Here is a 20,536-nt window from a genome sequence, read left to right as displayed (position 1 = left end):
GACCAGGCTGCCCACTGCCCTTTAAGCAAGCTGCATGTTAAATGCAAAAAGCACAGGTCTCTTACACGAACCAGTTCCTGCAGCAACAGCACGGTACGTATTCGTGTTGCTACAGAGATTTCAGAAGCAGCCAGTACCACCGACACGTGGTTTTGTTCCTGAAATGAGGGGTGCAGAAAAAGCTTCAGTCAGAAGCACCACTTCAGCAACACCGTGCACCAGCCAGGCTCTGCTTTTTGGTTTTGTCCCAGGTGCAGCACTGATCTGAGTCCAGTAGCAAATAAAACCCAGAGACACCCAGTTAACTGAACATAGCTTCACGGGCAGCAGTGCCCCGCAGAGCTGACACCAAGAACAGAGCTTTAAGCAAAAATTTCATCAGCAGCAGTCCCTGAAAAGAGAAACCCGAAGTGAAGCTGTGCACTTTTTTGGCCATGATGTGGCCAAAATAACATGGTAAGATGCGTTTTTCCAGAAAAAGCGTACCGCTCTGGTTTATATGAAGAGGAAGTACCCTTCAGACACTGCCACTGTCCATTTCTGCTCCCTTTTCACCCTATCCTTAAATCACCTGTTTGGGCATCGTTACAGCAGCTAAACTGCTGCTAATTCTCCCCTCTCGGTCACAAGATCCCACAAAGGAGAAGCACTAACAAGCTTAAAGGCAGCTTTTGCCTGAACAGCAATGGAGTTTGGATTAATGCCTTAGAATCTCTCCACAAATTACAGATGTCCTTTTCTGCATTTCGTATGATGTAGAAGTTAATTTTATTTTTGAGTGTTCCCAATATTCAGAAGATACACTGTGATCTGGGTAAGCTTTGCAACGTTATGCATTGTTACTTCAACTAGGTAACACAGGAAATCCGCTGCTAAATAAATGACACCACAAAAACTCAAAATACATGTGAGATTTAATAAAAGAAAAAAAAAGTACAAAGTGAGTGGAAAGAACTGAAAGTCAAAAAAAACCCAACACATTCAGAATGACAAAGCAAACGGATGCAGCACGTCAGAAGCATGCTAAGCCCGCACAGGCACATCCCCAGAGCTCTTCATACTTGCTCTGAGCTAAACACCCCTTCTGCACCCTGCGGGGAGCTCACCACAATCAGACACGAAGCCTGCAAAACTTAAAGCCCCTAAAAACACATTTTAAATTAGAAAGCAGACAATATACATGATGGTCAATGTTTAGATGACAAAAAACAAGACAGTTTTTCCCATTAATACCAACCTTTTACAGATAAATGAATGACACAGCCGAAAGATGTGTAACTGAACAGCTTCAGTCACTTCTGAAAGGCTTTGCTTTCACTTCTAGCCTACAAGACGTAAATCTTCAGACTGGAGTGAGATTAGCATCACAACGTGTTTGTAGCTCGTTAAATAAAAATAAGATACAGAACTACCCTATATACCACATATTTAAATCTTGTCTCAGTCAAGAAGGAAGAATCAAGTACTAGAGAACAGAAACTGAGTTCTGTTGGGAAGATTTTGATGTTGATTGCTCTGAAGAGTTGATTGACCCTGATGAAGTTGAGGTCAACAAATAACTACAAGAAATAGGTACGTCCAGCCCAAAGGAAAGTCAACGTATATATAATAATAATAATCATCATTAAAATATTGTTACATACATTCTGAATGTCTTCTTCAGAAAAACCTGGGAATTTCTCCACAATGCCCATGGGTTTGAAGGTTTATACTCTTTTATTGCTATCATCATTACTCTTAATTATCTGTTATTCTAGGAAAAAAGAATTGATCTCTGTTGAGCCAGGGCAGAAAGAAGTCATTTGCATAGATCTTGTTGGCTGCAGCATGAGATCAGGACAAAAATATCGACTGGACAAGCAGTGGTGAGGCAGCTGTTTGCATACGCACTAGTGTCAGTTGGAGCTTTATTCCAGCCTTCGGTAGCATCGGCCTCGAGAAGCAAATCAGTTAACCAACCAGCCCTGCTTACTCAGGCAATTAGTGCACCAGAGTTTCTCTCGTCAGTAATAATCAAAATCATGCCCCTAATTTGCTACATGATTGGATTTCAGTCAATCGTCAGCTAGAATCATCTTCCTGTGTGTAACAACGGGTTGCGTCCCTCACACGTTTCCCTTAGAGCAAAGCCCGTTAGCCCTCTCAACATTTCAAAGTTACTGTTTAAAATACATCTAACTTAGAGGCACAGCCTTAACAATTACACGTTCAGCTTTCAGCAGACTCCTAGTAAGTGCGCGCAATTTCTCCTCTTTGAAGGCCTGTTCCCAAAGGTACCTGTGAAGTTTTCATGAGGTTCTTTCACGCAAGCATCAAGTAACACTGGCGTCATTTTCAGTACATCCATGGAAGAGGCCAGTGTCCGTGTGAAAACTTTTAACACCTGAGCATGTATTTAGGGAAAAAAAAAAAGCTGCTTTAATGGGATAAGGAAGCTAAAGAACCTCATCTTACGAGCCAGCAAGATGCTGCCTTCCAACAGACCTGCAAAGGCCCAGCTGCGAGGCCATGCCCCTCCACCTGCAAGTCAGGTAAGGAATTTGCTAACCGCTTAGCTTACAGACAACTCTTTAAGAAAATAACAATAAGAGAAATCCTTTACCGTTAATAACCAAAAAATGCACACACTCACAACTAACACTTAGCCAGCCAGTGTTTTTTAAACTCTAAAGACACTACGTGGGGGCTAATATAAAATATTTGTTTTCTTTTCGTCTGTTGTCTGATGGAATTGGGTCCAACTATTTTTCCATGACAACAGAGCTAGTCAGTCTCTATTCAGTTATTGTCCTGCTTTATTACAAAGTGGTTTGAGTGGAAAAAAATAATATTGATCCGAATTATTCCTCTAAGCTCAGTTACCCAGGAAAACAAGGCTGGGATTTCTATGCATGAGGAGGGTAGAAGGAAGCACCTCTAGGAGGAAGGGAGGTTATCAGCATAAATACGGTGCATAAATCATGATCAGGGGATTCTCCTGATTAGGCACATGTTTATGGCTTTTTTTTTTTAAACGACCTAAAAGGAAAGATGACTGCTTAGTTTTTTATACAACGGTAAAATGTGCTGGTAAATGACAAGTGAAAAGCTGCACAAAGCCTGTAGTTCCACATCATACAACCACCACCTTATGAAAAACCCTTCTATATAAAAGTTCTACTTTAGCAGTAAAGAAAATTCAAAACATTGTCCCATGAGTTTTATTAACCACTCTCTCTCTCTCCATATATATATATATATATATATATAATAAATGAAGAAAATATTTAGAGAAATTCAGAATTAAAATATATAATTATGGGATTACGGGTTGGTACTTGGACTAAGATTCCCAGGGCAGAAATTCTGAGCGCTGGGTTTCTCGCCCGTTCTAAACTGACTCAAATCCAGATTTTGTTAGAAAAATAAATGCTTCAGCACTCTTCATACCACTTCTCACATCTATGCACGTGCAGAGGAAGGTGTATGAGGGAGGAAGGGCTCAAGCAGTCACCTTAGCCAACACAAAAAATTAAAACTCTAGAAAGCAAGTACTTAGCTGCTGGGTAAGCTGAGTTCAGACACACAGTTATGGTCATTTTATGCACGGCTGCTCAGTCGCTAGGTTTAGAACCAAACACCTTGCTTCAGGGATTAGTTGTCTTTGTTTAAAAAATTTACATGGCAAAGTTACTTCCTTAAACCTACTGATAACTCTGCACAGATAACAGCAAGTCGTTACACTGCAACCACCGGAGATGCTCATTTTCTCTTTCACTTTGGTCCACGCACACAATGTTATGAGAAGGGTCACAAGGTGGGGAACTCAAGCAACTTAACGCATGAAAGCACCAAGTCCACTCTTGGCCTGAAAGTCTGTGTGTGATTAACTGAAAGAAACAAAACATAAAAAAAAGCATGAATTAAAATTATGAAAATTAATCAAAAGCAAAATGTAGCGAAACGTTTAAAAATAAAAAGAGAGAGAGAAGGCCAAACACTGCTGTGGCATCTGAGGGCTCGCAGAACAGAGCGAGCACAGACACGGACAACACTCCACAAAGCGCGATCTGTTCGGCAGCTGCCTGCACAAAGCGTCGCAGCACAGACACGTTTTTTTCCTCTCCGCACCTGCGATTCTTCCCTCTCCATTTTCCACTTATTAAAGCTACTCAAAACCCTGCATTAAAATATGACACGTAAGAGGTTCAGCCACCTCTCCTAAAACCAAGACACGATGAAATCCCCCCCGAGACCCTTGTCTTCATTCCCCCTCCCTCATTTCCATTCCTTGCACCGTGCCAACAGGGCACTGATGAATCGGAGGCGGCTGACGCCCCCCATGCTGCTGCCCGAGGACAGCCCCGCACCACCTCCGCTCACCCCAGAGCTCTGCAGCCCCACACGGCCACACTCGGCTCCGCGCCACACCAGCCCCAGCACCACCAGCTCGGCTCCTGGCTCACCGAAGCCGCAGGCAGAGCCTGACCCGTGCTGCTCAGCCCCCATCCTGCCTACCGCAGCTCCCCAAGTCCCAGCTGTCCCCAAGGCTGATTTGGCTGAAACATCTTCCCTAAGCCAGCCGGCAGAGCTGCTTGCCGGGGAACGTGAGGGCCCCATTAACGTGTGAGCTCCCCTGGGCTAACACCAAACTATCTCAGGTCTCCCCCAGACGAAGGGGCTCTGGTTAGGTGGCTCACTGGCAAGGCAGGGCGCTGGGGAGCAGCCTTAGCCTTCAAGTTTTCATTTCAGAATTTCATTGCCCTGCTTGAGCGGAGACCTCCATGTGCCTCATTTGGAACCGGCTCACAGGGTCATTAAAAAAAAAAAAAAAAAAGAAGAAATAAATAAACCCAATCCAAATTGCTTCCTCCCCGTATCGCGTTGGCTCTGCTCCCGCTGACAGCGCCGCCCCGCAGCCGCCTCCAGCAGGGCCCCGGCCCTGCACAGAGCCTCCCGGGGACGGGGCCGCCGCAGCACACCCGACCGCACGGAAAAGGGAGGGTTGGAAGCAGCGCCTGCAGGTGGGCTGCACCCCGCAGGAAGCCTACTTCTGGCGCAGCCGGCGGCAGCGGACAGGAAGCGGCCGCGTTTCCGCCCAGCATCCCGCCGGCATCGCCCGCGCCAGAACCAGCGCGGGTCTCGGGGCGCCTGCGGCCTTCAGAGGGTCTGGGCCCGGACGGCCCCACGCTCAGCACCGAACTTGTCCGAGGGTTCAACTGGACTGAACCCCGCCACCAGCAGAACGCTCTGCGCGAGGTGGGGACTTGCCCCGAGCCCGCTGCCAGGCCCGGAGGAGGGAGCGCTGTGGTTTTGTTTTTAACCCCAACACATCGACACTCGGAGCAAATATGTTGAATTACACACACTTATCTTCCTTCGGAGGGAACAAATTACCAGCATGACAGCATGCAGAACAAGCTCTGCCAGCACTGCAGCGCATGTCACAGGAGTGACAGCGCGGGAGCTCATCAGCAACGTGAAGTCAGGCGCTGTGCTGCCAAGTGTAAGATCACTGGGAGTAGTTAACACCCAGGCTCTCTCTTTTCATCATTAAAAGGCTCAGAAGGCATTGCTGTTTGCCTGGTCTGGATGTGACAGCACGCAATTCAGACACCAGAGCTCCTTCACGCAAGAGGAATTAATAAAAAGTGCTGGAACAACAGAATGACCACCTTGCATGGCAGCTTACCTCGTTTTGTTCCTTGAAGACTGGCTTGAATGTAAGCAGGATCACCACCACCAACCCTTTTCTTTGTAAACTTGTTTGCCCCACTCCTGCTCTATCATTATACAGCCAGGCAGCTGAGAGCGCATTATTTATATACCCTTTCTCCACACTCCTGCTGGCTTCAGCCATGTCAATTAACTTGCAGCAAGCTAAGATAAGAACTCTGCCTTCAGGGGAAAAGAGCTTTCTCAGCAGTTCAGCGCAAGCAGAACTGTCTTGGAGCCCTGTCTCACACAGAGCCCTAACGAATTTCCAGTGCTGCTTCAGTCCAGGATGCTTTGTTTCCCTTTTCGCAGCTCTGCCTCTGAACGCAAGTGGCACTCTACAAGGAGGGCCCCAACCTTACAGATCTCAGCAAGGTGCTGCAGGATGGGGCACCACACCTGTCAGACATTAAACTGTCAACACTGTCCCCACTTCTCTCCCCTGGGCAGAAGATGCAGCTGATTTCTAGCCTGTATGTCTCCAGGGACAAGCCATTCCCATGACTGCCTGCACTGGCTGTCACAGAGGCAAAGCCAATCCTGCCAGACCCCAAGCCTTTAGAGAATGGCCCCAAAGCGAGAAGCCCACCTGCAGCCAGCTGGGCATCCCCGGGGCAGGGCCTGGGCACAGCAGGCCCCTGCCTTCCCTTTGCTTTAGGCAGTCAGAAGGGTGAGAGTTAGTGTTCCAAAATCCCCTTTTCCATTTGCCGCGTCAGTAATTGACAGAAAATGAGTCTGAACACACACACAGCCTTCCCAGTGGCAGAGGAGAAAAGACCCAAGGTTGGTCACTTACTTTTTCTTGTCTTTGTCCTTCCTCAGCGGCTGCTGTGAGGTAGCCTGCAAGGACTGGGACTGCAAGGTTTCCACCGCTACTTTCCGCCTGTTGAAGGCATTCATCTCTTCTTCCAGCTCCCTCCTCTTCTCCTCCACCTTCCTTTTCTCCTCCTGGTGTATCCTTTTCAAGTGCTCAAACTTCTCGTGCAGCTGGCAGGAGACAAGCGCCCTGAGCACCGGTGTCGGGCTGTCACCCCCAGCCCCGCTCCCAGGAGCCCTCACCCCACGTCCCGCACAACTCCCCAGCACCACAGAGACCTGCCCAGCTGGCGGGGACGGGGCAGCCAGTGCCTCTCAGCTGAAGAGAAATTCGGCTCCGCCTGACCCCACACATCAAACAAGGAGAAAGAGTGAGGTCTGGATAAGGTCGCAGAGGATCCCAGCTCAGTTTGCAGCCCTGCTACAGGGCTGAGGACACTGTGGGCTCTCTCCTTCCTCACTCCTTTGAAGATGGTCCCTTTATTTCCTCTCCAGTGGTGCCAGCTGCCCAGGGCCTCACACTGCCCCTTGGGACTCCCGCCCAGCTGCCCCATTTGCTCTGCTGTCCAGTGAGCCTCCAAGGGTTAAGCCTACCTGACCTAAATGCTCACCGAAACGTTCTGCACTGCCCTTCGCTCCCCAAACAGCAGCCCAGCCTCCTACACACTGCACAGACGGGGGAAGATTCCTGTTTCTGAGGCACCTAAACCAGTGAGGTTGTTTTGAAAACATTACTCAGCATCCCCTCCCCTAGGTGGGGGAAGGTGTGTGTGATCTTGTGCTTTGGCTGAGGAGGTCTGCTCAAAATCTGTAAGTGCTTTCCAGGATTCATACACTGCCGAGACCCAGATCCTATGGCTGACTGTATTTTGGGCTCCCTTTGCAGGTTTTTGGCACACCCACCTCTCTCTCCTTCTCCTTCAGCTCTGCCTCCGTCTCCTTGACTTTGTTAACAAACATTTGTCTCATTTCTTCCTCTTTCTTCTGGAGCTCACCCAAGAATTCTTTTCTTTTGGTCTCATATGTTTCTTGTAGGCTGGTAAGAAAGCAAATGAAATCCAGACTCTTTGGACACCGATGACTTAGGGATGGGGAAAACGCGTGCCTGTCTGCCTTGCTTAAAGACAAACGGGCAGGGAAGGGAACCCCAAAGTCAGCTGCAAAGCTCAAACCCGGTGCTAGCATTTTCCAGCCCAGCACTGCAGGTACCACCCACAGACCTCCCCTTTTCTTGGGGCTGCCAGTACCCGACTGTGGCTCTGCGCTGCTGCTCACCTGAAGGGCTGGCTGTCCGGATCCGTGTCCTTGAAGCCCATCTCCTCCAGTTTGCACCTCCTGTACAGCTCGTAGTGGCGGGTGTGAGTCTGCTCCCGGAGGTCCTCCATGTTGACTCGAATCAGCATTTCTCGCAGCTTCACGAAGTCGCAGTGACTTTCATTCTCAACTGATTAGAGCAAGGCGAGAAGTCAGCAAAACGCACAAGAGGGAGAAGCACAACTGCACATACAGCCTAACCCCACAGATTCCCCTCCCACAGACCTCCACCTGTCACCCCACACAGGGTAACCAAGCTTTTGGGATGCAGGGACTCTTTTTGACCATGCCAGACTGTGTGGGAACTTCAGCAGAGCTCAGACAACGTGTTTGAGATGCTGGCAGGAACACAAAGCAAAGGCTGGCCAGCCCGCACGAGGCTGCAGGGGACAGGGCTCCAGCGTTTAGCACAAGGCACCTTCACGCACAGGGAAGGGCAGAGCTGGAGGGCGCCAGCACGTGCCTGTGCATGTGGCAGGGAGCCCAGCTCCCGGCTCCTTACCTTGCACCACTCCCCACGGGTACTGCCGAGCTCTCACCAGCTTGTTCCCAACCTTCACCTCCTCCGTGCTGCCGACCACAGCAAAGGGCAGATGAGCCTGCAACAGAGTCAACGGCAGGGACTTAGCACGTGGGCTAACCTCTGGGAAATCCGCCTGACCACCCGAGTCCCTTCACCCAGGCACAGGATCTACTTCAGAAATCCTTCCAGTGAAGCCCTCAGTCTCCAGTATTCAGAGCAGTCTCCCCTCTGATCCGCGGTGTTATGGCAGAGGGCAGCACACGGCCGTAGCGCAGCAGAGCAGCTTACCAGCAGTGCTGGCTGGACTGAACTAAACACGGAAATATTGTGGGAACACCATGCTCATTACTGCTCTTCCTCTCCCCATTTGTCAGGCTGTTCTTGTAGCTGCAGTCCCTCCGCATGCCAAGAGCGGGGCACTTCCTGCCTCGCAGAAAGCACGGAGACGTCCGTAAACAGCCCTCGTCCCTTCCAGTGCCCACCCGCAGCCTGCTGGGCCACGTGCAGGATACGGCGTGCTCGCTGCTCGCTGGGCTGCAAAGCGCCAAGGACAGTACGGAAACGTGGCACCGGCCTCACGGCAACATCCTCAGGGCTGCAGGAAGAGAGCCACGCAGCAGGCACGTTGCTCTCCCAGTACACCTGAGGCTCGGCACACTGCTCCCTCCCGAACTTGCAGCTCAGGCACAAGTCTCTGAAACGCTTCTTCATCCGGAGAACTGCCCCCTGCCCTCCCCAAGCTCTGCCATCCTGCTGCAAGGCAACCTTCAATCGGGAACACGGGTTTTCGTCTTCAGGCTTCCTTCCCATCACCGCTCCTTTCCTCTGGGGCGGCGGCAGAAAGCCACGTGTCAGAGGTCACTACGGCCAGCGTGGAGCCCACCCTGCTCCCAGCACAGCCCCACGGCACAGCCCCACGGAGCCGCTGCACCAGGTGCGGGACGGGCCCTGCTCCACCTCCAGCGGGACGAGGCCAGCAACAGCCCTCACCTTTAGGAGGGAACGGAGCTGGCAGGGAGGCAGCCAAATGTATTTTGATTGAGCAAAGAGAACACACAGCAAACATCGTTTTCATTTCTCTCCCCAAAACACCTAACTTGTACTTTAAAGTACTGCCTCCTCCAAAGCTTTTAGCAGCCCGTGAATTCAGCAAAAAAGAACCATTATAGCGGCTGTGCAGATATCCAACTGACCTACCAATCAATTGATTCTTGAAAGTTGGGGAGAAAAAAAAAAAGGATTGAAAGAAGAACCGAAGCATTTAAACCTGGACCACCTCTGCAGAAAAATATTCATCTTGATGAAAAAGCTACTTTTTATTTAAGCCAAAAAAAAAAAAAAACACAGAAAAACACAAAAACGATGAAAACATTTCAACTGTTTCTATTCCAAAAGATAAACTCTGAGTTGGGAGTAAAGCCAAATTCCAAGACTTGAAATTCTTTTTCACGTTTCCACTGCATCTGAATTTGATTTTTGAATTTTAAAAAGGATGCACAATAGTCGCACAATTTTTCTTCTTTGCTTTAGATTGTGTTCTCTCTGCTTAGCTTCCTTAAGTGGAAGACTTAATGTAAATCTAACTGTAAATTTCTTATTCAAAGTCTCTCCCTCCTCAAATGATAAGTAGCCTAAAAGCAGATAAAAATGAATTTTGAAGAAAGTATTTTTTGAAAATCCAATAAAACAAATTTTAGGGTTGAGCTGAGTGTCTCCAGAGAGCCCACAGAGATTAAATAAGAGCCACATTTTAATTAATTTTGTATGCAATAGCCTTAGGCATCTGTCAGATCCACAGCATAACTTCCAAACATATTTAGCATCTGGACAAACCCAATGAAACTTGCCTTTCAAATGTATTTTTGCGCAGCAATTTAATTTGTCACAACTTCTGGAAGCAATGCACTTGGCAGCGTTACTCACATTCATCACCGAGTTGATCTCGGCAACTGCTTCGTCATCTGTGGGGAACTGGTAGATCTGCACACCGTTGCTGACCAGCTCGCTCATGATCTTTATCTTAAATTTGTGCAACTCGCTCTTGGAAATGGTGTCTGCTTTGGCGATGATCGGGATAATGTTCACCTACAGCAGAAGGAAGGAAAAAGAGCCAGGTGAAAACAGAGTCCGGCAAACAGGTCTGCAGGGAGCTTTAGCTGCGCACAGCTGGCCCAGGTCACGCCCCGGTGGCTGCTCTCCATCTCCTGAAGCCACCCAGGTGCCACGCTTTGCATGCGAGCTGCGGCACGAGCCCGGCTGAACACTAGAGGGAAGAGTTTTCCAGGAGTGATTTGACTACAGGACTTCCAGATAAAGCGAAGACAAACAGCCTGCAACAAGCACGCAGCGAGCAGATCAAAGCCCCTGCTCTTGCCTCTGTATTTTGTCACACGCTTCAGCGGAGACAGAGACATTTCAGCTGTCACGTCTCAAGTTATCACCCACTCAGTTCTGGCTGTGCGAGGACGAAACGCTGCTGTGAGACTACGTGAAACCTTCCCGTGTCTAAGCAGAAGGAGCACGGACTCCTCAGATGCTTTGCCAGCAGCTGCAGATCCTTCCCGAGGACCCCCCGAGCCTCTCGGTGCGGACCCCAACTCACACGCTGCGTGGATTACAGCCCCCCTTGGGAAAGGTGCAGGGTGCCACACGGCAGACAGGAGATGCGCTGTCAGGCTGCTGCCGCTCAGCTTTGGTTTCACACCAGCAGTCACCAGGCTCACCGCACCACAGCTTCATCAGCCCGGGTTTCACAAAGCCGCCTGCGAGCTGAGCTGCGGGGTGGGGAGATCCCCCCCGGGCCGTGTCCCACATCCTTGTGTGCTGCGGAGCTACAGCGGGGCAGGATCTGCCACGGGAGCCTGTTAGATAACGCTGCTGCGCTCAGAAAAGCCAAGTGCAGTACTGCACCCCCTGCTTAAACAAACAACAACAAAACTCGGCTGTCTGACCAGCAGCCAGACGCGGAGCAGTAAAATTCAGGCATTCGGAGCAGCGAGAAGGCAGGCTGCTTTGCCACCTAACGTTTCCCCACAGCCCACGCTTTTTGTCCTGCCGAGCAGCAATTCGGAGCAGCCACTTGGTGCCCATAGAAATAAGTGACCCTTCCCTTCCCAGCTCAAGTTCTTCTCTGCAGCTTGGGGGTTTTCCACACCTCCTGCTTTTTCTCCCCCCTCTGGTTCAGCGCTCACTAAACCCCGTGCGTTTACTTGTTCCAAAAGAGAGCTGCCTCGATGTGCTCCTTGCCCCCGGCAGTATTCCCTGCCCACATCGGGTCTGCAAGCAGCAGCTCTGCTCCCGACGCCAGCGGGCTGCCTCCCCGGCAGCTCGGTCCCGGCCACGTCCCCAGCTCAGCAGCACGACCTCAGGTACGACTTCGGGTACAGCTTCGGGATGCCACGTGCCCCCTGCACCTCCTGTGTGAGCCGACACCTCGCTACTCACACGCTGAGAAGATAAAACTTGCGTTTTTTTTCCCCCCAGCTACCGGTCTGGCCTCATTTGCCAAGGACCTGAAAACCACCGAACAAGCTCTGCTGGTCTCCCCGCACTCCTCAGCGGGTAGATGTCCTCATTACGGAGGCAGAAAGGGCCGTGACCACAGCTGGGTCTCGCTGACCTGCTAGCGGAGGCAGCCCGGACCCACGCCACACAGCAGGGTCAGCTCAGGGCTCGCCCAGCCCCTGCTCAGCACCATCTGCGTGGGGAAGGCACTGCCAGGGAGCTGCTGCGCGCAGGCTTCACGCCCCGCAGCCCTTCCAGCTAGGCACACCGACAAACGAGCACCAAGGGCGACAGATATCAGGGCATTTTCAGCTGGCCTAACCCCCCCCCCTCTTCTTCCCAAAAGCAAAAAAAAAAAAAAAGTTGTGTTGGGTCCCTTTAACCACGTTCCTCTCACTTTGCAAAGGCAAGTCCATCAGGACGTGCTGCCACCGAGTTCAAAACCCAAAAGGGCTTTGGCAAGCTGTTGCATTTCCAGTAATCGATAGCCAACACCGAAACAAATGCCAACAATTAATTAGCGGCAAAAGATTCGCAGTAGGCTCTGTTTTTTTTTTTTTCAGCTAAATTTGTCCTGGATCATTCTGTCTTTTCCTGACACCTGAAAAATATGCGCAGCTGCTCTTAAATAAAGAGAGATACATCAGGACCTACCAGGAATGCAGCTACACTGACCGCGCTACCTTCTTCCAGCTCAATTCCAGCTTTCCAGGACTGCTGAGACTTCCAGGGCATTTAGGGGTACTTCTGTGCTTCCCTCTTCTTCCCTTGCAAGTTCCTTTGTTTTATTTATTTATTTTTATATATATAATTACTGTTTTTCTTCTGATTTCATGCACGTCTTGGGAATCCCCAAGCTGAAATCCCACGGTTAACAAGTGATACCTGGAACAACATCTAATTATCCTGCTGTTTTCCTTTCTCCGATTTTGAGCATTGACACCCAAAAAGCTGCCTAAGGCTAGGCTGAGCTCATCCCTTTATAATAAGGGAAGAGGACTCAAAAGGACTGGGCAGAAGGTGCTCCATGGCACGCTGCGTTAGTGCCAAGCAAACCAAAACACAGCTAGCTAGAGAATGAAAGTCACCTCTCCTTTCCTTCTTGAACAGGCTTTAAAGAGCCAGTAAAAAGCAGTAATGCCAAAACCACGGGAGGCTTCTACCTCCACTTTTACTTCTACAGAATCTTTACCTTGGGTTGTAGGCAAAATCCCAGAACACCACCCTAATATCTCACGGTGGAAGAGCGCTATTCTCCATTTAACAATCTAGTATCAAAATCATTAAATTAATTAGTGGATTGTCATCCAGCTGAATCAGGCGCAGTGTCTGCACGAACGTCAGTCCACGTGCTGGCACTCTTGGCTGGAATTTACGGCCAGAGGAAGTCTGCGCTTCAGCCGAGATAGCGAGCTCCGCGCGCACACCGAGCGCGCCTCCTCCCCGGCTCTCGCTGACCACAGAGCCGCTTCTCAGCTCCAAAAATAAAACCTACAAGAATGTGCCCAAATAAGTAAGTTGACAGAAAATAATTTTTCCTAATATAGTAAGACCACATGCATTTCCACCCTGTGAAATAAAACCGGGTTTTTCCCTATCTCCAAAGCGTTCCCAGATGCAAGTCCCGACGAAGACAACAGCCAGATGCCACCTCAGAAGCCACGCAGCAGAGGCACAAACCGGCCCAAGGCGTTGTCACTGGCTGCTGACCCACCTAGGACGTGTCAGCTCACGAAGGGCAAGCAATTAGCCACAGCTCGTGAGACCATATGCGGACTGCAAACCCTCCAGGGACTGCAAACAGGGAGCCCCAGGATGCCCACAGCAGCACGCAGTTACGCCATCACTTTGCAGGCAGGGATGCGTTTAAAAAAAATAAATAAATCACCTTTTTGTCTGATACTGATGCAATTTTCTTTACGTTATTTTCCCCCCTCCTTTTCCCAGATTAAGCCCGACGGGAAGCTAACCCCTGGCCAGGTCACACACGGTTTCTGTCCAGCAACCAGCCCCACCAGCCACTTCCCATCTCCCCAGCACCAGCTCTGGAGGTGCCTCTGGCTCCCTGGGTGTAATTAAATACCCCCTGCAACAGCTGGCCCAGAGCTCAGCCAAACAAATTTTGTAGCACAGTACAACAGAAGATTCTGTCTACAAAACAGCTTTACCCAGGAGGGATTTTGTAAATTTCATGCTTTAAGCAAGGTTCCCTGTAAACCCAGCACATCCCAGCGCCTGCCCCGCAGCTGACGCCCCACCACCGGTGTGCCAAAGGGAAGGTGCCGCTGAGCCAGGCCCCTGCACAACCCTCCTGACCCAGCCCCAGATGCCGACCCAGCAGAGCGCGCAGCAAAGCCTCCCCTCTGCTTTTTGCCTCCGTGTTCCCCACTCTTCAACTGTAAGACCGAGGCCAGCCGCCTCATAAAGCTTCCCAAGAAGAAAGCCAGGTCCAGGCGTGCCCACACAACGCAGACGTGTGGCAGCGTGCCCCAGCTGCACACACACGCTGGCCTCGCAGCACAGACGGTTCACGAATATTGGTAAAGGCACGGGCTGCCAGGCCCCGAACCTCCAGGAGTGCCTGGAAGCACACAAATCCTGGGGCGACACCGATGGAGAAATACAACAAAAAGCCCCGACACGCACAAGGGATCAATGGCTCTACTTGCCTGTTGGGTTTATTGTGCATCCTTGTGTGAGGCCAACCCACCACGAAATCCAGGAGGTTCTTACCGTGGTAGGGAGGGAGATGGGAGCAAATGGACAAAGCGACTTCAGGGACAACTGTTTCAGTGGAAGTTTAGAAATATAAAAGCTTGTGTGTGCACAAAGTTCCCATCTCTGCACAAGCACGAAGGATTTATTCTGGTACTACGCAAGGACCCCGTTAAAGCCAGCCACGGGGAGATGGGAGAAGTAGGGACTGCAGGAGGGAAGGAAGAGAGAAGCGTTGTGGGACCACCAGCACCAACGGGAACCGTGCAAAAACTTTCTTCCAAACATATTTCTGGGAACATGTCATGCTGGCACGACGCCAAGAGACAGAGTTTATTAAGGGAAAGTTTTCGGATTCCTGGAGCAGTCAGTACAACAGCCCCCGTGGTTACAAACAGGCCACTGGGATGGGAAGCCAGTGCCTGCTCTGGAGTGGGGCCAAGGAAAAGTAGGCCAGCTGCCCCGGGAGGCGAGGGCAAGCAGCAGGGACCCTGCCACGGGGAACTCTTCCCACCAGGAAAGTCCAATAGAGCTGCACGTGGACAAGAGCCAGAGAAGAGCATGTTCCCTAGATACAATTCAGGGCATCCCCAGTTCCTGCAGGGTCCCGGCTGCCTCATCTGCCCTCCGTATGAGCTGATCAGCGTCTGCCATCTGAGAGGAACCACCGCGCTGCTAAGTGCTGCTCTTGAAGACAGGAAATTCTTGCTAAGATGGGAAGAGATGCTGCTGTCACTAGTGACCTTTGAAGCTTTCCTGCGGCTCCCTGGAAGTCAGCTAGAACAACCAGAACTGTGTCAGAAAGCTCCTGTGAGCTGCAGGAATACCAGCGGTCGGTTAAGTAACCCACTGCCCCCAGGCAGCCCTCATTTATGCACAAAGAAACGACCCCAGCTAGACCCTCTCACAACCCGCTTCCAGGATGCTGATGACCTTGAGTTTCTCTCCGCATTTACATTTCCGTAAGATATTGTGATCTAACGGATCATTTGGCACTTCCAGCAGCGTCACCTCACGCACACGTGTGCCATCACGCACAGCTAATGCTTCTCCTCAGCCCGTGTCTCTGTACAGCCACTGCCTCAGGAAGCTCACTGTCCGGCTGCTTCCAGCTCCTCTGCCCCTGAGGGAACGTCAGGACAGCAGAGGTGGCTCTGCAGTTCCCGTAACACAACTGTAGGAGCTGGAATGCATCCTTACCCGCACTCCTTTAAAGAGGAGTTACCAACGATGCAGTTGATGGCTTTGATAAAAAATGAACTAATCTGGGTAAAGCTGTGACAGTGACGGGCACTCCAGACTCCACACAGCTTGCTTGAAAACAGTTTTTCACCTGCCATTTTTCAAGAAAGCCAGTGAGAAAACAAACGCAAGGCTTCAGCAAACACCAGGTTAAGTTCTACCAAAGCCCTAAAAACTGCTTAACTAATGTGCAGGAAGGAGTCCAGCACTCGAACAGAGCCTTCCAGATGACAATTAACATTGGCAGAAATACCACTGCCTCCAGAAATGGACAGCGCAGCCTCCAGCTCGTTACCTTGCTATCCAGCTTCTTCATCGTCACCAGGTCCAAGGACTTGAGCGAGTGCCCGGTGGGAGTGATGAAGTACAGGCAGACGTGAATCCTCGTGTCGTGGTAGTTGAAGAGAGAACGGCGGATTTTCAGCTCTTCTTGCAGATAGTTTTCAAACTGCGTATCAATGTACTCAACGATCGGCCTGTAACTAAAACCATACCATTAGCAACCCAGATACTGGAGCTCACAATTAAGCAGCCTGAAGACTTAAGGAGTTCTCCTAGATACATCATGACGCTGTTTAAAACAGCTGTAAGACTCCAATAATTTAGCTTTACAACAAGAAAAGTGGCACTTACACACAGACCTTATAATCCAAAGGCTGCTGGAACCTCCCGAGGCTGCATTGCAAAGTCTAATGACAGTGGAGCATGAAAAGACAACTACGTCCCCACATCAGACTCTGCACAGGTCTCAGGGCTGAGCCATCTGGCTGTAGCAACGCCAGATGACCATGGAGAGACCTTGGAGTCCCAGAAATCCTCTACCTGGGGCCTGAACAAGATGTCTGTGTAATCAAACAAGACAGAGCCAGAGCCACCAGCAATTGCCAGAACAGATAATTCCCAGCCGCGTGCTGAGGACGGCTTGTTAACTGCTCACACTCCTGGAATACACTGTTCTCTGCTGGCAACACCTCCTCTGACCTCCCCCGTCTCTCTGGCTCCTCACCCAGCTCGCTCTGCACCCAGTCCCCAGAGCCAGAGGCACTGCAGGGAGCTGCCACGTTAACAGAAACGCAGACACCTCCCCTGCTGCCCAGAAATGCCGAGCAGATGGCACGAGACCTGCCTTTCGTCTTTATTTATCTGGTCCCCGAATCCAACCGCATCCACGATGGTTAGTTTCAGGTGGACGTTGCTCTCCTGCAGGTCGTAGGTCCGCGGCCGCAAGCGAACCGCGCTCTCGTAGTGACTGGCTTCCTCCGTCTCGAACGTGGTGTTGAAAAGAGTATTCATCAGTGTGGACTTGCCAATGCCCGTCTCACCTAGGGAGGAGAATTTATCAGGTCTCAGGTACTTCGAGGAGGATTAATTACAGAGCAGAACCAAGTTACGCTGTGAAAGGTTACCACGACCTGCTGGTGACCAGACATAACTGTCCAAAGGTAACCGCAGTCTCGAAGGCCTCCCATCCTTAACGCACAGCTAACACGGAGCACTTCGGTCTCATCTCCCCACTGAGGACCAGAGAGCAAACTAAAACAGCGTTTCCCCTCCATCCACGCTGACTTTGCATCAGAGGAGCTGGAGAGCACAGCTCTAGGAGAGTTCTGAGTCTTTGAGGGAGACTGCCTGCAGCTCGGCTGCTCCTGCTGACGAGGACTCCCTGGCTCCGCTGCTGGCTGTCCCAGACACAGCGACAGCCCCCGGTGGCTGCAGATCAGTGCCAAGCGATGGGTGTCTGGTGTACCACGGACGGGACACGCGAGTCCATCAATGAGGTTTCCTCTCGCTCCTTTCTGTGAGATTTCAGGCTTCTTCACTGCTCTCTCTACACTTTAGCTAACTGTTAAAGTCCCCTGGGGACGTGTACATTTGGGGAGAGGTGGCCCCTGTCAGGAGGGAACCTGGGTGCCTATTTCTGGGCAGAGAAACAGGCAGGCAGCTCTGGGCCTGTAAGGACCGCTTGCTATCAGACAGAAAATCTCTTTTCACAGCAGAAAAAAAAAATTGGATAAAGATTTCATGACTTCACTGTGCAGCTGAACTTTGGTCTGCCTGGAAGCCTTAGAGCAGCCTGTCCTTCTTCCACACCCCTAATCCCGTGGTCCAACATGTACAGCTAATGTGTCAAAGGACTAAAGCCCGTCCTGCTGTAACCCTTTCCCCCTCCATCCACACAGCAGCCACACCAAAGTCAGCTTTGCAGCTCTTACTCTGCTCTCTGAGAAGCACGGCTCTGCCTCTAGCTAGCGGGGCTGAGACTGTCTCCACCATTCTGCCAAGGTGAAATCTGGGCCCGTCAACAATAAAGTTTAGAGACAGTGTGGATCAGGGCACCAGGGGAAAAAGCATGCTGCACATTCTAGAAGAAGGCAGAGTGCACATTCCCACTGATCTTAGCACACAGCCTGGCATGTCCACACACAGAAGCAGCCCTTTCTGGTGGGCAGCTGGATAAAGAAACAACAGGGAGCAGCCGGTGGAAGTTTTCTTCATTTTGAGCTCAAAGCGAGCTCCGCACAGCACTCAGTGAGCTGCTGAGATCTGCCTCGGTGCCTGCAAGCTGTCCAGGACAGTCCCGCAGCCATGTCACAGGCAGCGTGCCTGTTCTGTGACACCAGTGCAGCAAGCAGCAGCGACCGAACATCACCACGTGCTGTCTTCCCTTAGTCCCTCCTATTGCCGAACTACTACAGCAAAGCAGATCAACACCTCACCATCTCCAGGAGCTCTTCTGGTCTGACCCACAAGGCTCAGCCGCTCGGTTTCCTCGCCCTTCACCAGGCTGAGAACCACGTCCATTGCACCTCCCTGCCTCTTTTCGTGCCTGCGCTGGCAGCTCCGCTGCAGTGCAGAGCTGGCCAGTCCTCCACACGCTTGCTTCCTTCCCCTTTCCCTAGCTGAAGGCAGAAAGTCGATATTAAAGCCTTTCCCCAAACTCTCCCTAAGTTTAAGTCACTACTGAGGCTGTGTCCCAGCAGGACTCCTAAGAAAACACGGCCCCAACCTCACGAGGCCGCCAGCTGAGCCCTGTCTCTGCAGGACTGTGCTCACCCACGCAGAGGATGTTGAAGCTGAAGCCCTGTGTGACGGACTTGCTGACCAGCTGATCCGGGAGACTGTCGAAGCCGACATGGCCCCCCAGGGAAAGGTTCCTCTTCTCTTCATTCTGGCAGGGAGAAAAAGACAGATTAGCAGAGCTGCAGCGACACAGAAAGTCAGGGACCCAGGAGGAAGCACCAAGGCCAAGGAAGAGCCACCCGCCCTCCTGGGGCACCAAAGAGCCACCGCACAGACCCCAACGCTGCCCACAGCACCCTGCGCTTTGCCATGCTTCATCTCAAACCCTCTGACGGCCACCAACAAAAGAAAGGGGAGGGAAGAGCATTGCTCTTAATGGGGAATTGCCTCAGAGAGAAAGAGCCACGCTACCGGCCTACAAAGCAAAGTAAATATTAGCACGAGCCCCAGCTCCATGCAGCTGGGGGAGGTTAACGGGGGAAACCCACCACTGTGTGCTTTATCGCCCACTGCTCCCCCTCCTCCTCATCTTTTATTTTATTTTAAGCTCTGCAGCACGGAATTCAGCTGGCCCGGCTCTGCATTTCCCCTGACTCCCTGATCCTTCTTCCTTCGCTGCTGCCATAAGCAGCGTGGTTTTGTTTGCTCACGCTCCCAGGAGCGCTGGGCGGGCAGGCAGGACGAGGAACCCTCTGGCTTCGCCATCTGTGACCGCACAGTTTTCCACTGCTTCTCTGCTGTTCCTCTTCCTGCCTCCCCCACAAGCACTTCGCCTCTCCTTCTGTCTCCTCCCTCCCCCACAGGGGGACGAAGCCGATCACCTGTACAGAAAGCCCGGCTTGGAAACAAACGCAGTCAATGCCCAACGAAACCAGGCAGAGGTGGCCCACCACGTGCACAGAAGTACCAAAGAACTACACGGGTTCTGCAGTCAACGTCACTCCAACGCACTGCTCAAAAAGCCCCCAACAACAACAACCGCCAACCAAAAAACCCCCAGCAAACAACAGAAAGCCGTCAAACAGAAGGCAAAGGCTAACACAGAACGCAGCCGTGGTGCTGCAGGCTGCCACCCCTGCAGGCAGGAGGGCAGGCACCACCAGGCTCGCTGCCGTGCCACCGCGGCTCAGGCTGCTCTCAGCTCACGTTTGTTTCACCAGGAACCAAATTCGTTCCCGGGGCTTCACCGGGATGGTTTCGGGGGATGCCCCAGCCACAATCACCCCGCAGAAGGACCTTAACCACCCGCAGACAGGGAAAGATGGGGATGGAAGACGTGTCTGTCCCTTGCTCGGCTCAAGTTCTTCCGTCTGTCCACCAAACCCAGCCTCGAAGTCCCAGCCCCGGAGTGTGAGGCTGCAGAGCACGTCCCGAGGAGAGCCCCGGCTGGCTGGCGGACTTTAAATTAATTCACGAGGAAAGCAGAAGCGACCTAATAAGCGACGTGCATCTCCCCGGGTCTGCAACGAGATTCCCAAACAAATCAGGAACCTTTCAACTGCATCTCCAGTCAAAGCCTCCCTTATCTCTCGGTTTCGTAAAATAAGCTGTTTAAATCACAAGAACCACTTGTAAACAGCCGAAGCAGCTCCTGTGCCTGACACACAAACCTTCTGGCTTCCCGCTTCGTTTGTTACCGGCTTTCAGACGGTTTTAGCCCAGCTCTCTCCCTCGGGACTCCCCGGACAGCCACCGCCGGGCTGCGGG

The 20,536-nt window shown here is 51.4% G+C and overlaps 1 protein-coding gene across 5 annotated transcripts in view; it reads right to left on the bottom strand.

Annotated features, from left to right (window-relative positions):
• Nucleotides 1-896: 896 nt before the first annotated feature.
• Nucleotides 897-20,536, bottom strand: part of SEPTIN8 (septin 8) — a 32,134-nt gene continuing 12,494 nt past the window's right edge. For 2 of the 5 annotated variants that reach the window (XM_035560586.2, XM_035560590.1), the window contains exons 2-10: nucleotides 18,863-18,977; nucleotides 16,935-17,130; nucleotides 16,104-16,290; nucleotides 10,271-10,432; nucleotides 8,327-8,423; nucleotides 7,786-7,954; nucleotides 7,414-7,546; nucleotides 6,491-6,681; nucleotides 897-2,383 (exon numbers count right to left, since the gene is read on the bottom strand). In XM_035560586.2, coding sequence (XP_035416479.1) covers nucleotides 2,377-2,383; nucleotides 6,491-6,681; nucleotides 7,414-7,546; nucleotides 7,786-7,954; nucleotides 8,327-8,423; nucleotides 10,271-10,432; nucleotides 16,104-16,290; nucleotides 16,935-17,130; nucleotides 18,863-18,977 — 1,257 coding nt within the window. In that variant the 3' untranslated portion in view covers nucleotides 897-2,376. Of the gene's footprint in view, nucleotides 3,870-6,490; nucleotides 6,682-7,413; nucleotides 7,547-7,785; nucleotides 7,955-8,326; nucleotides 8,424-10,270; nucleotides 10,433-16,103; nucleotides 16,291-16,934; nucleotides 17,131-18,525; nucleotides 18,670-18,862; nucleotides 18,978-20,536 lie in introns of those variants that run through there. The other 3 variants (XM_035560587.2, XM_035560588.2, XM_035560589.2) reach the window with 3 other exon arrangements.

The sequence above is a fragment of the Cygnus atratus genome, chromosome 14 (assembly GCF_013377495.2).
Source record: "Cygnus atratus isolate AKBS03 ecotype Queensland, Australia chromosome 14, CAtr_DNAZoo_HiC_assembly, whole genome shotgun sequence".
NCBI lineage: Eukaryota > Metazoa > Chordata > Aves > Anseriformes > Anatidae > Cygnus > Cygnus atratus.
Note: the sequence above shows the minus strand (reverse complement) of the source record. Positions and strands in the feature narration are given on the sequence as shown.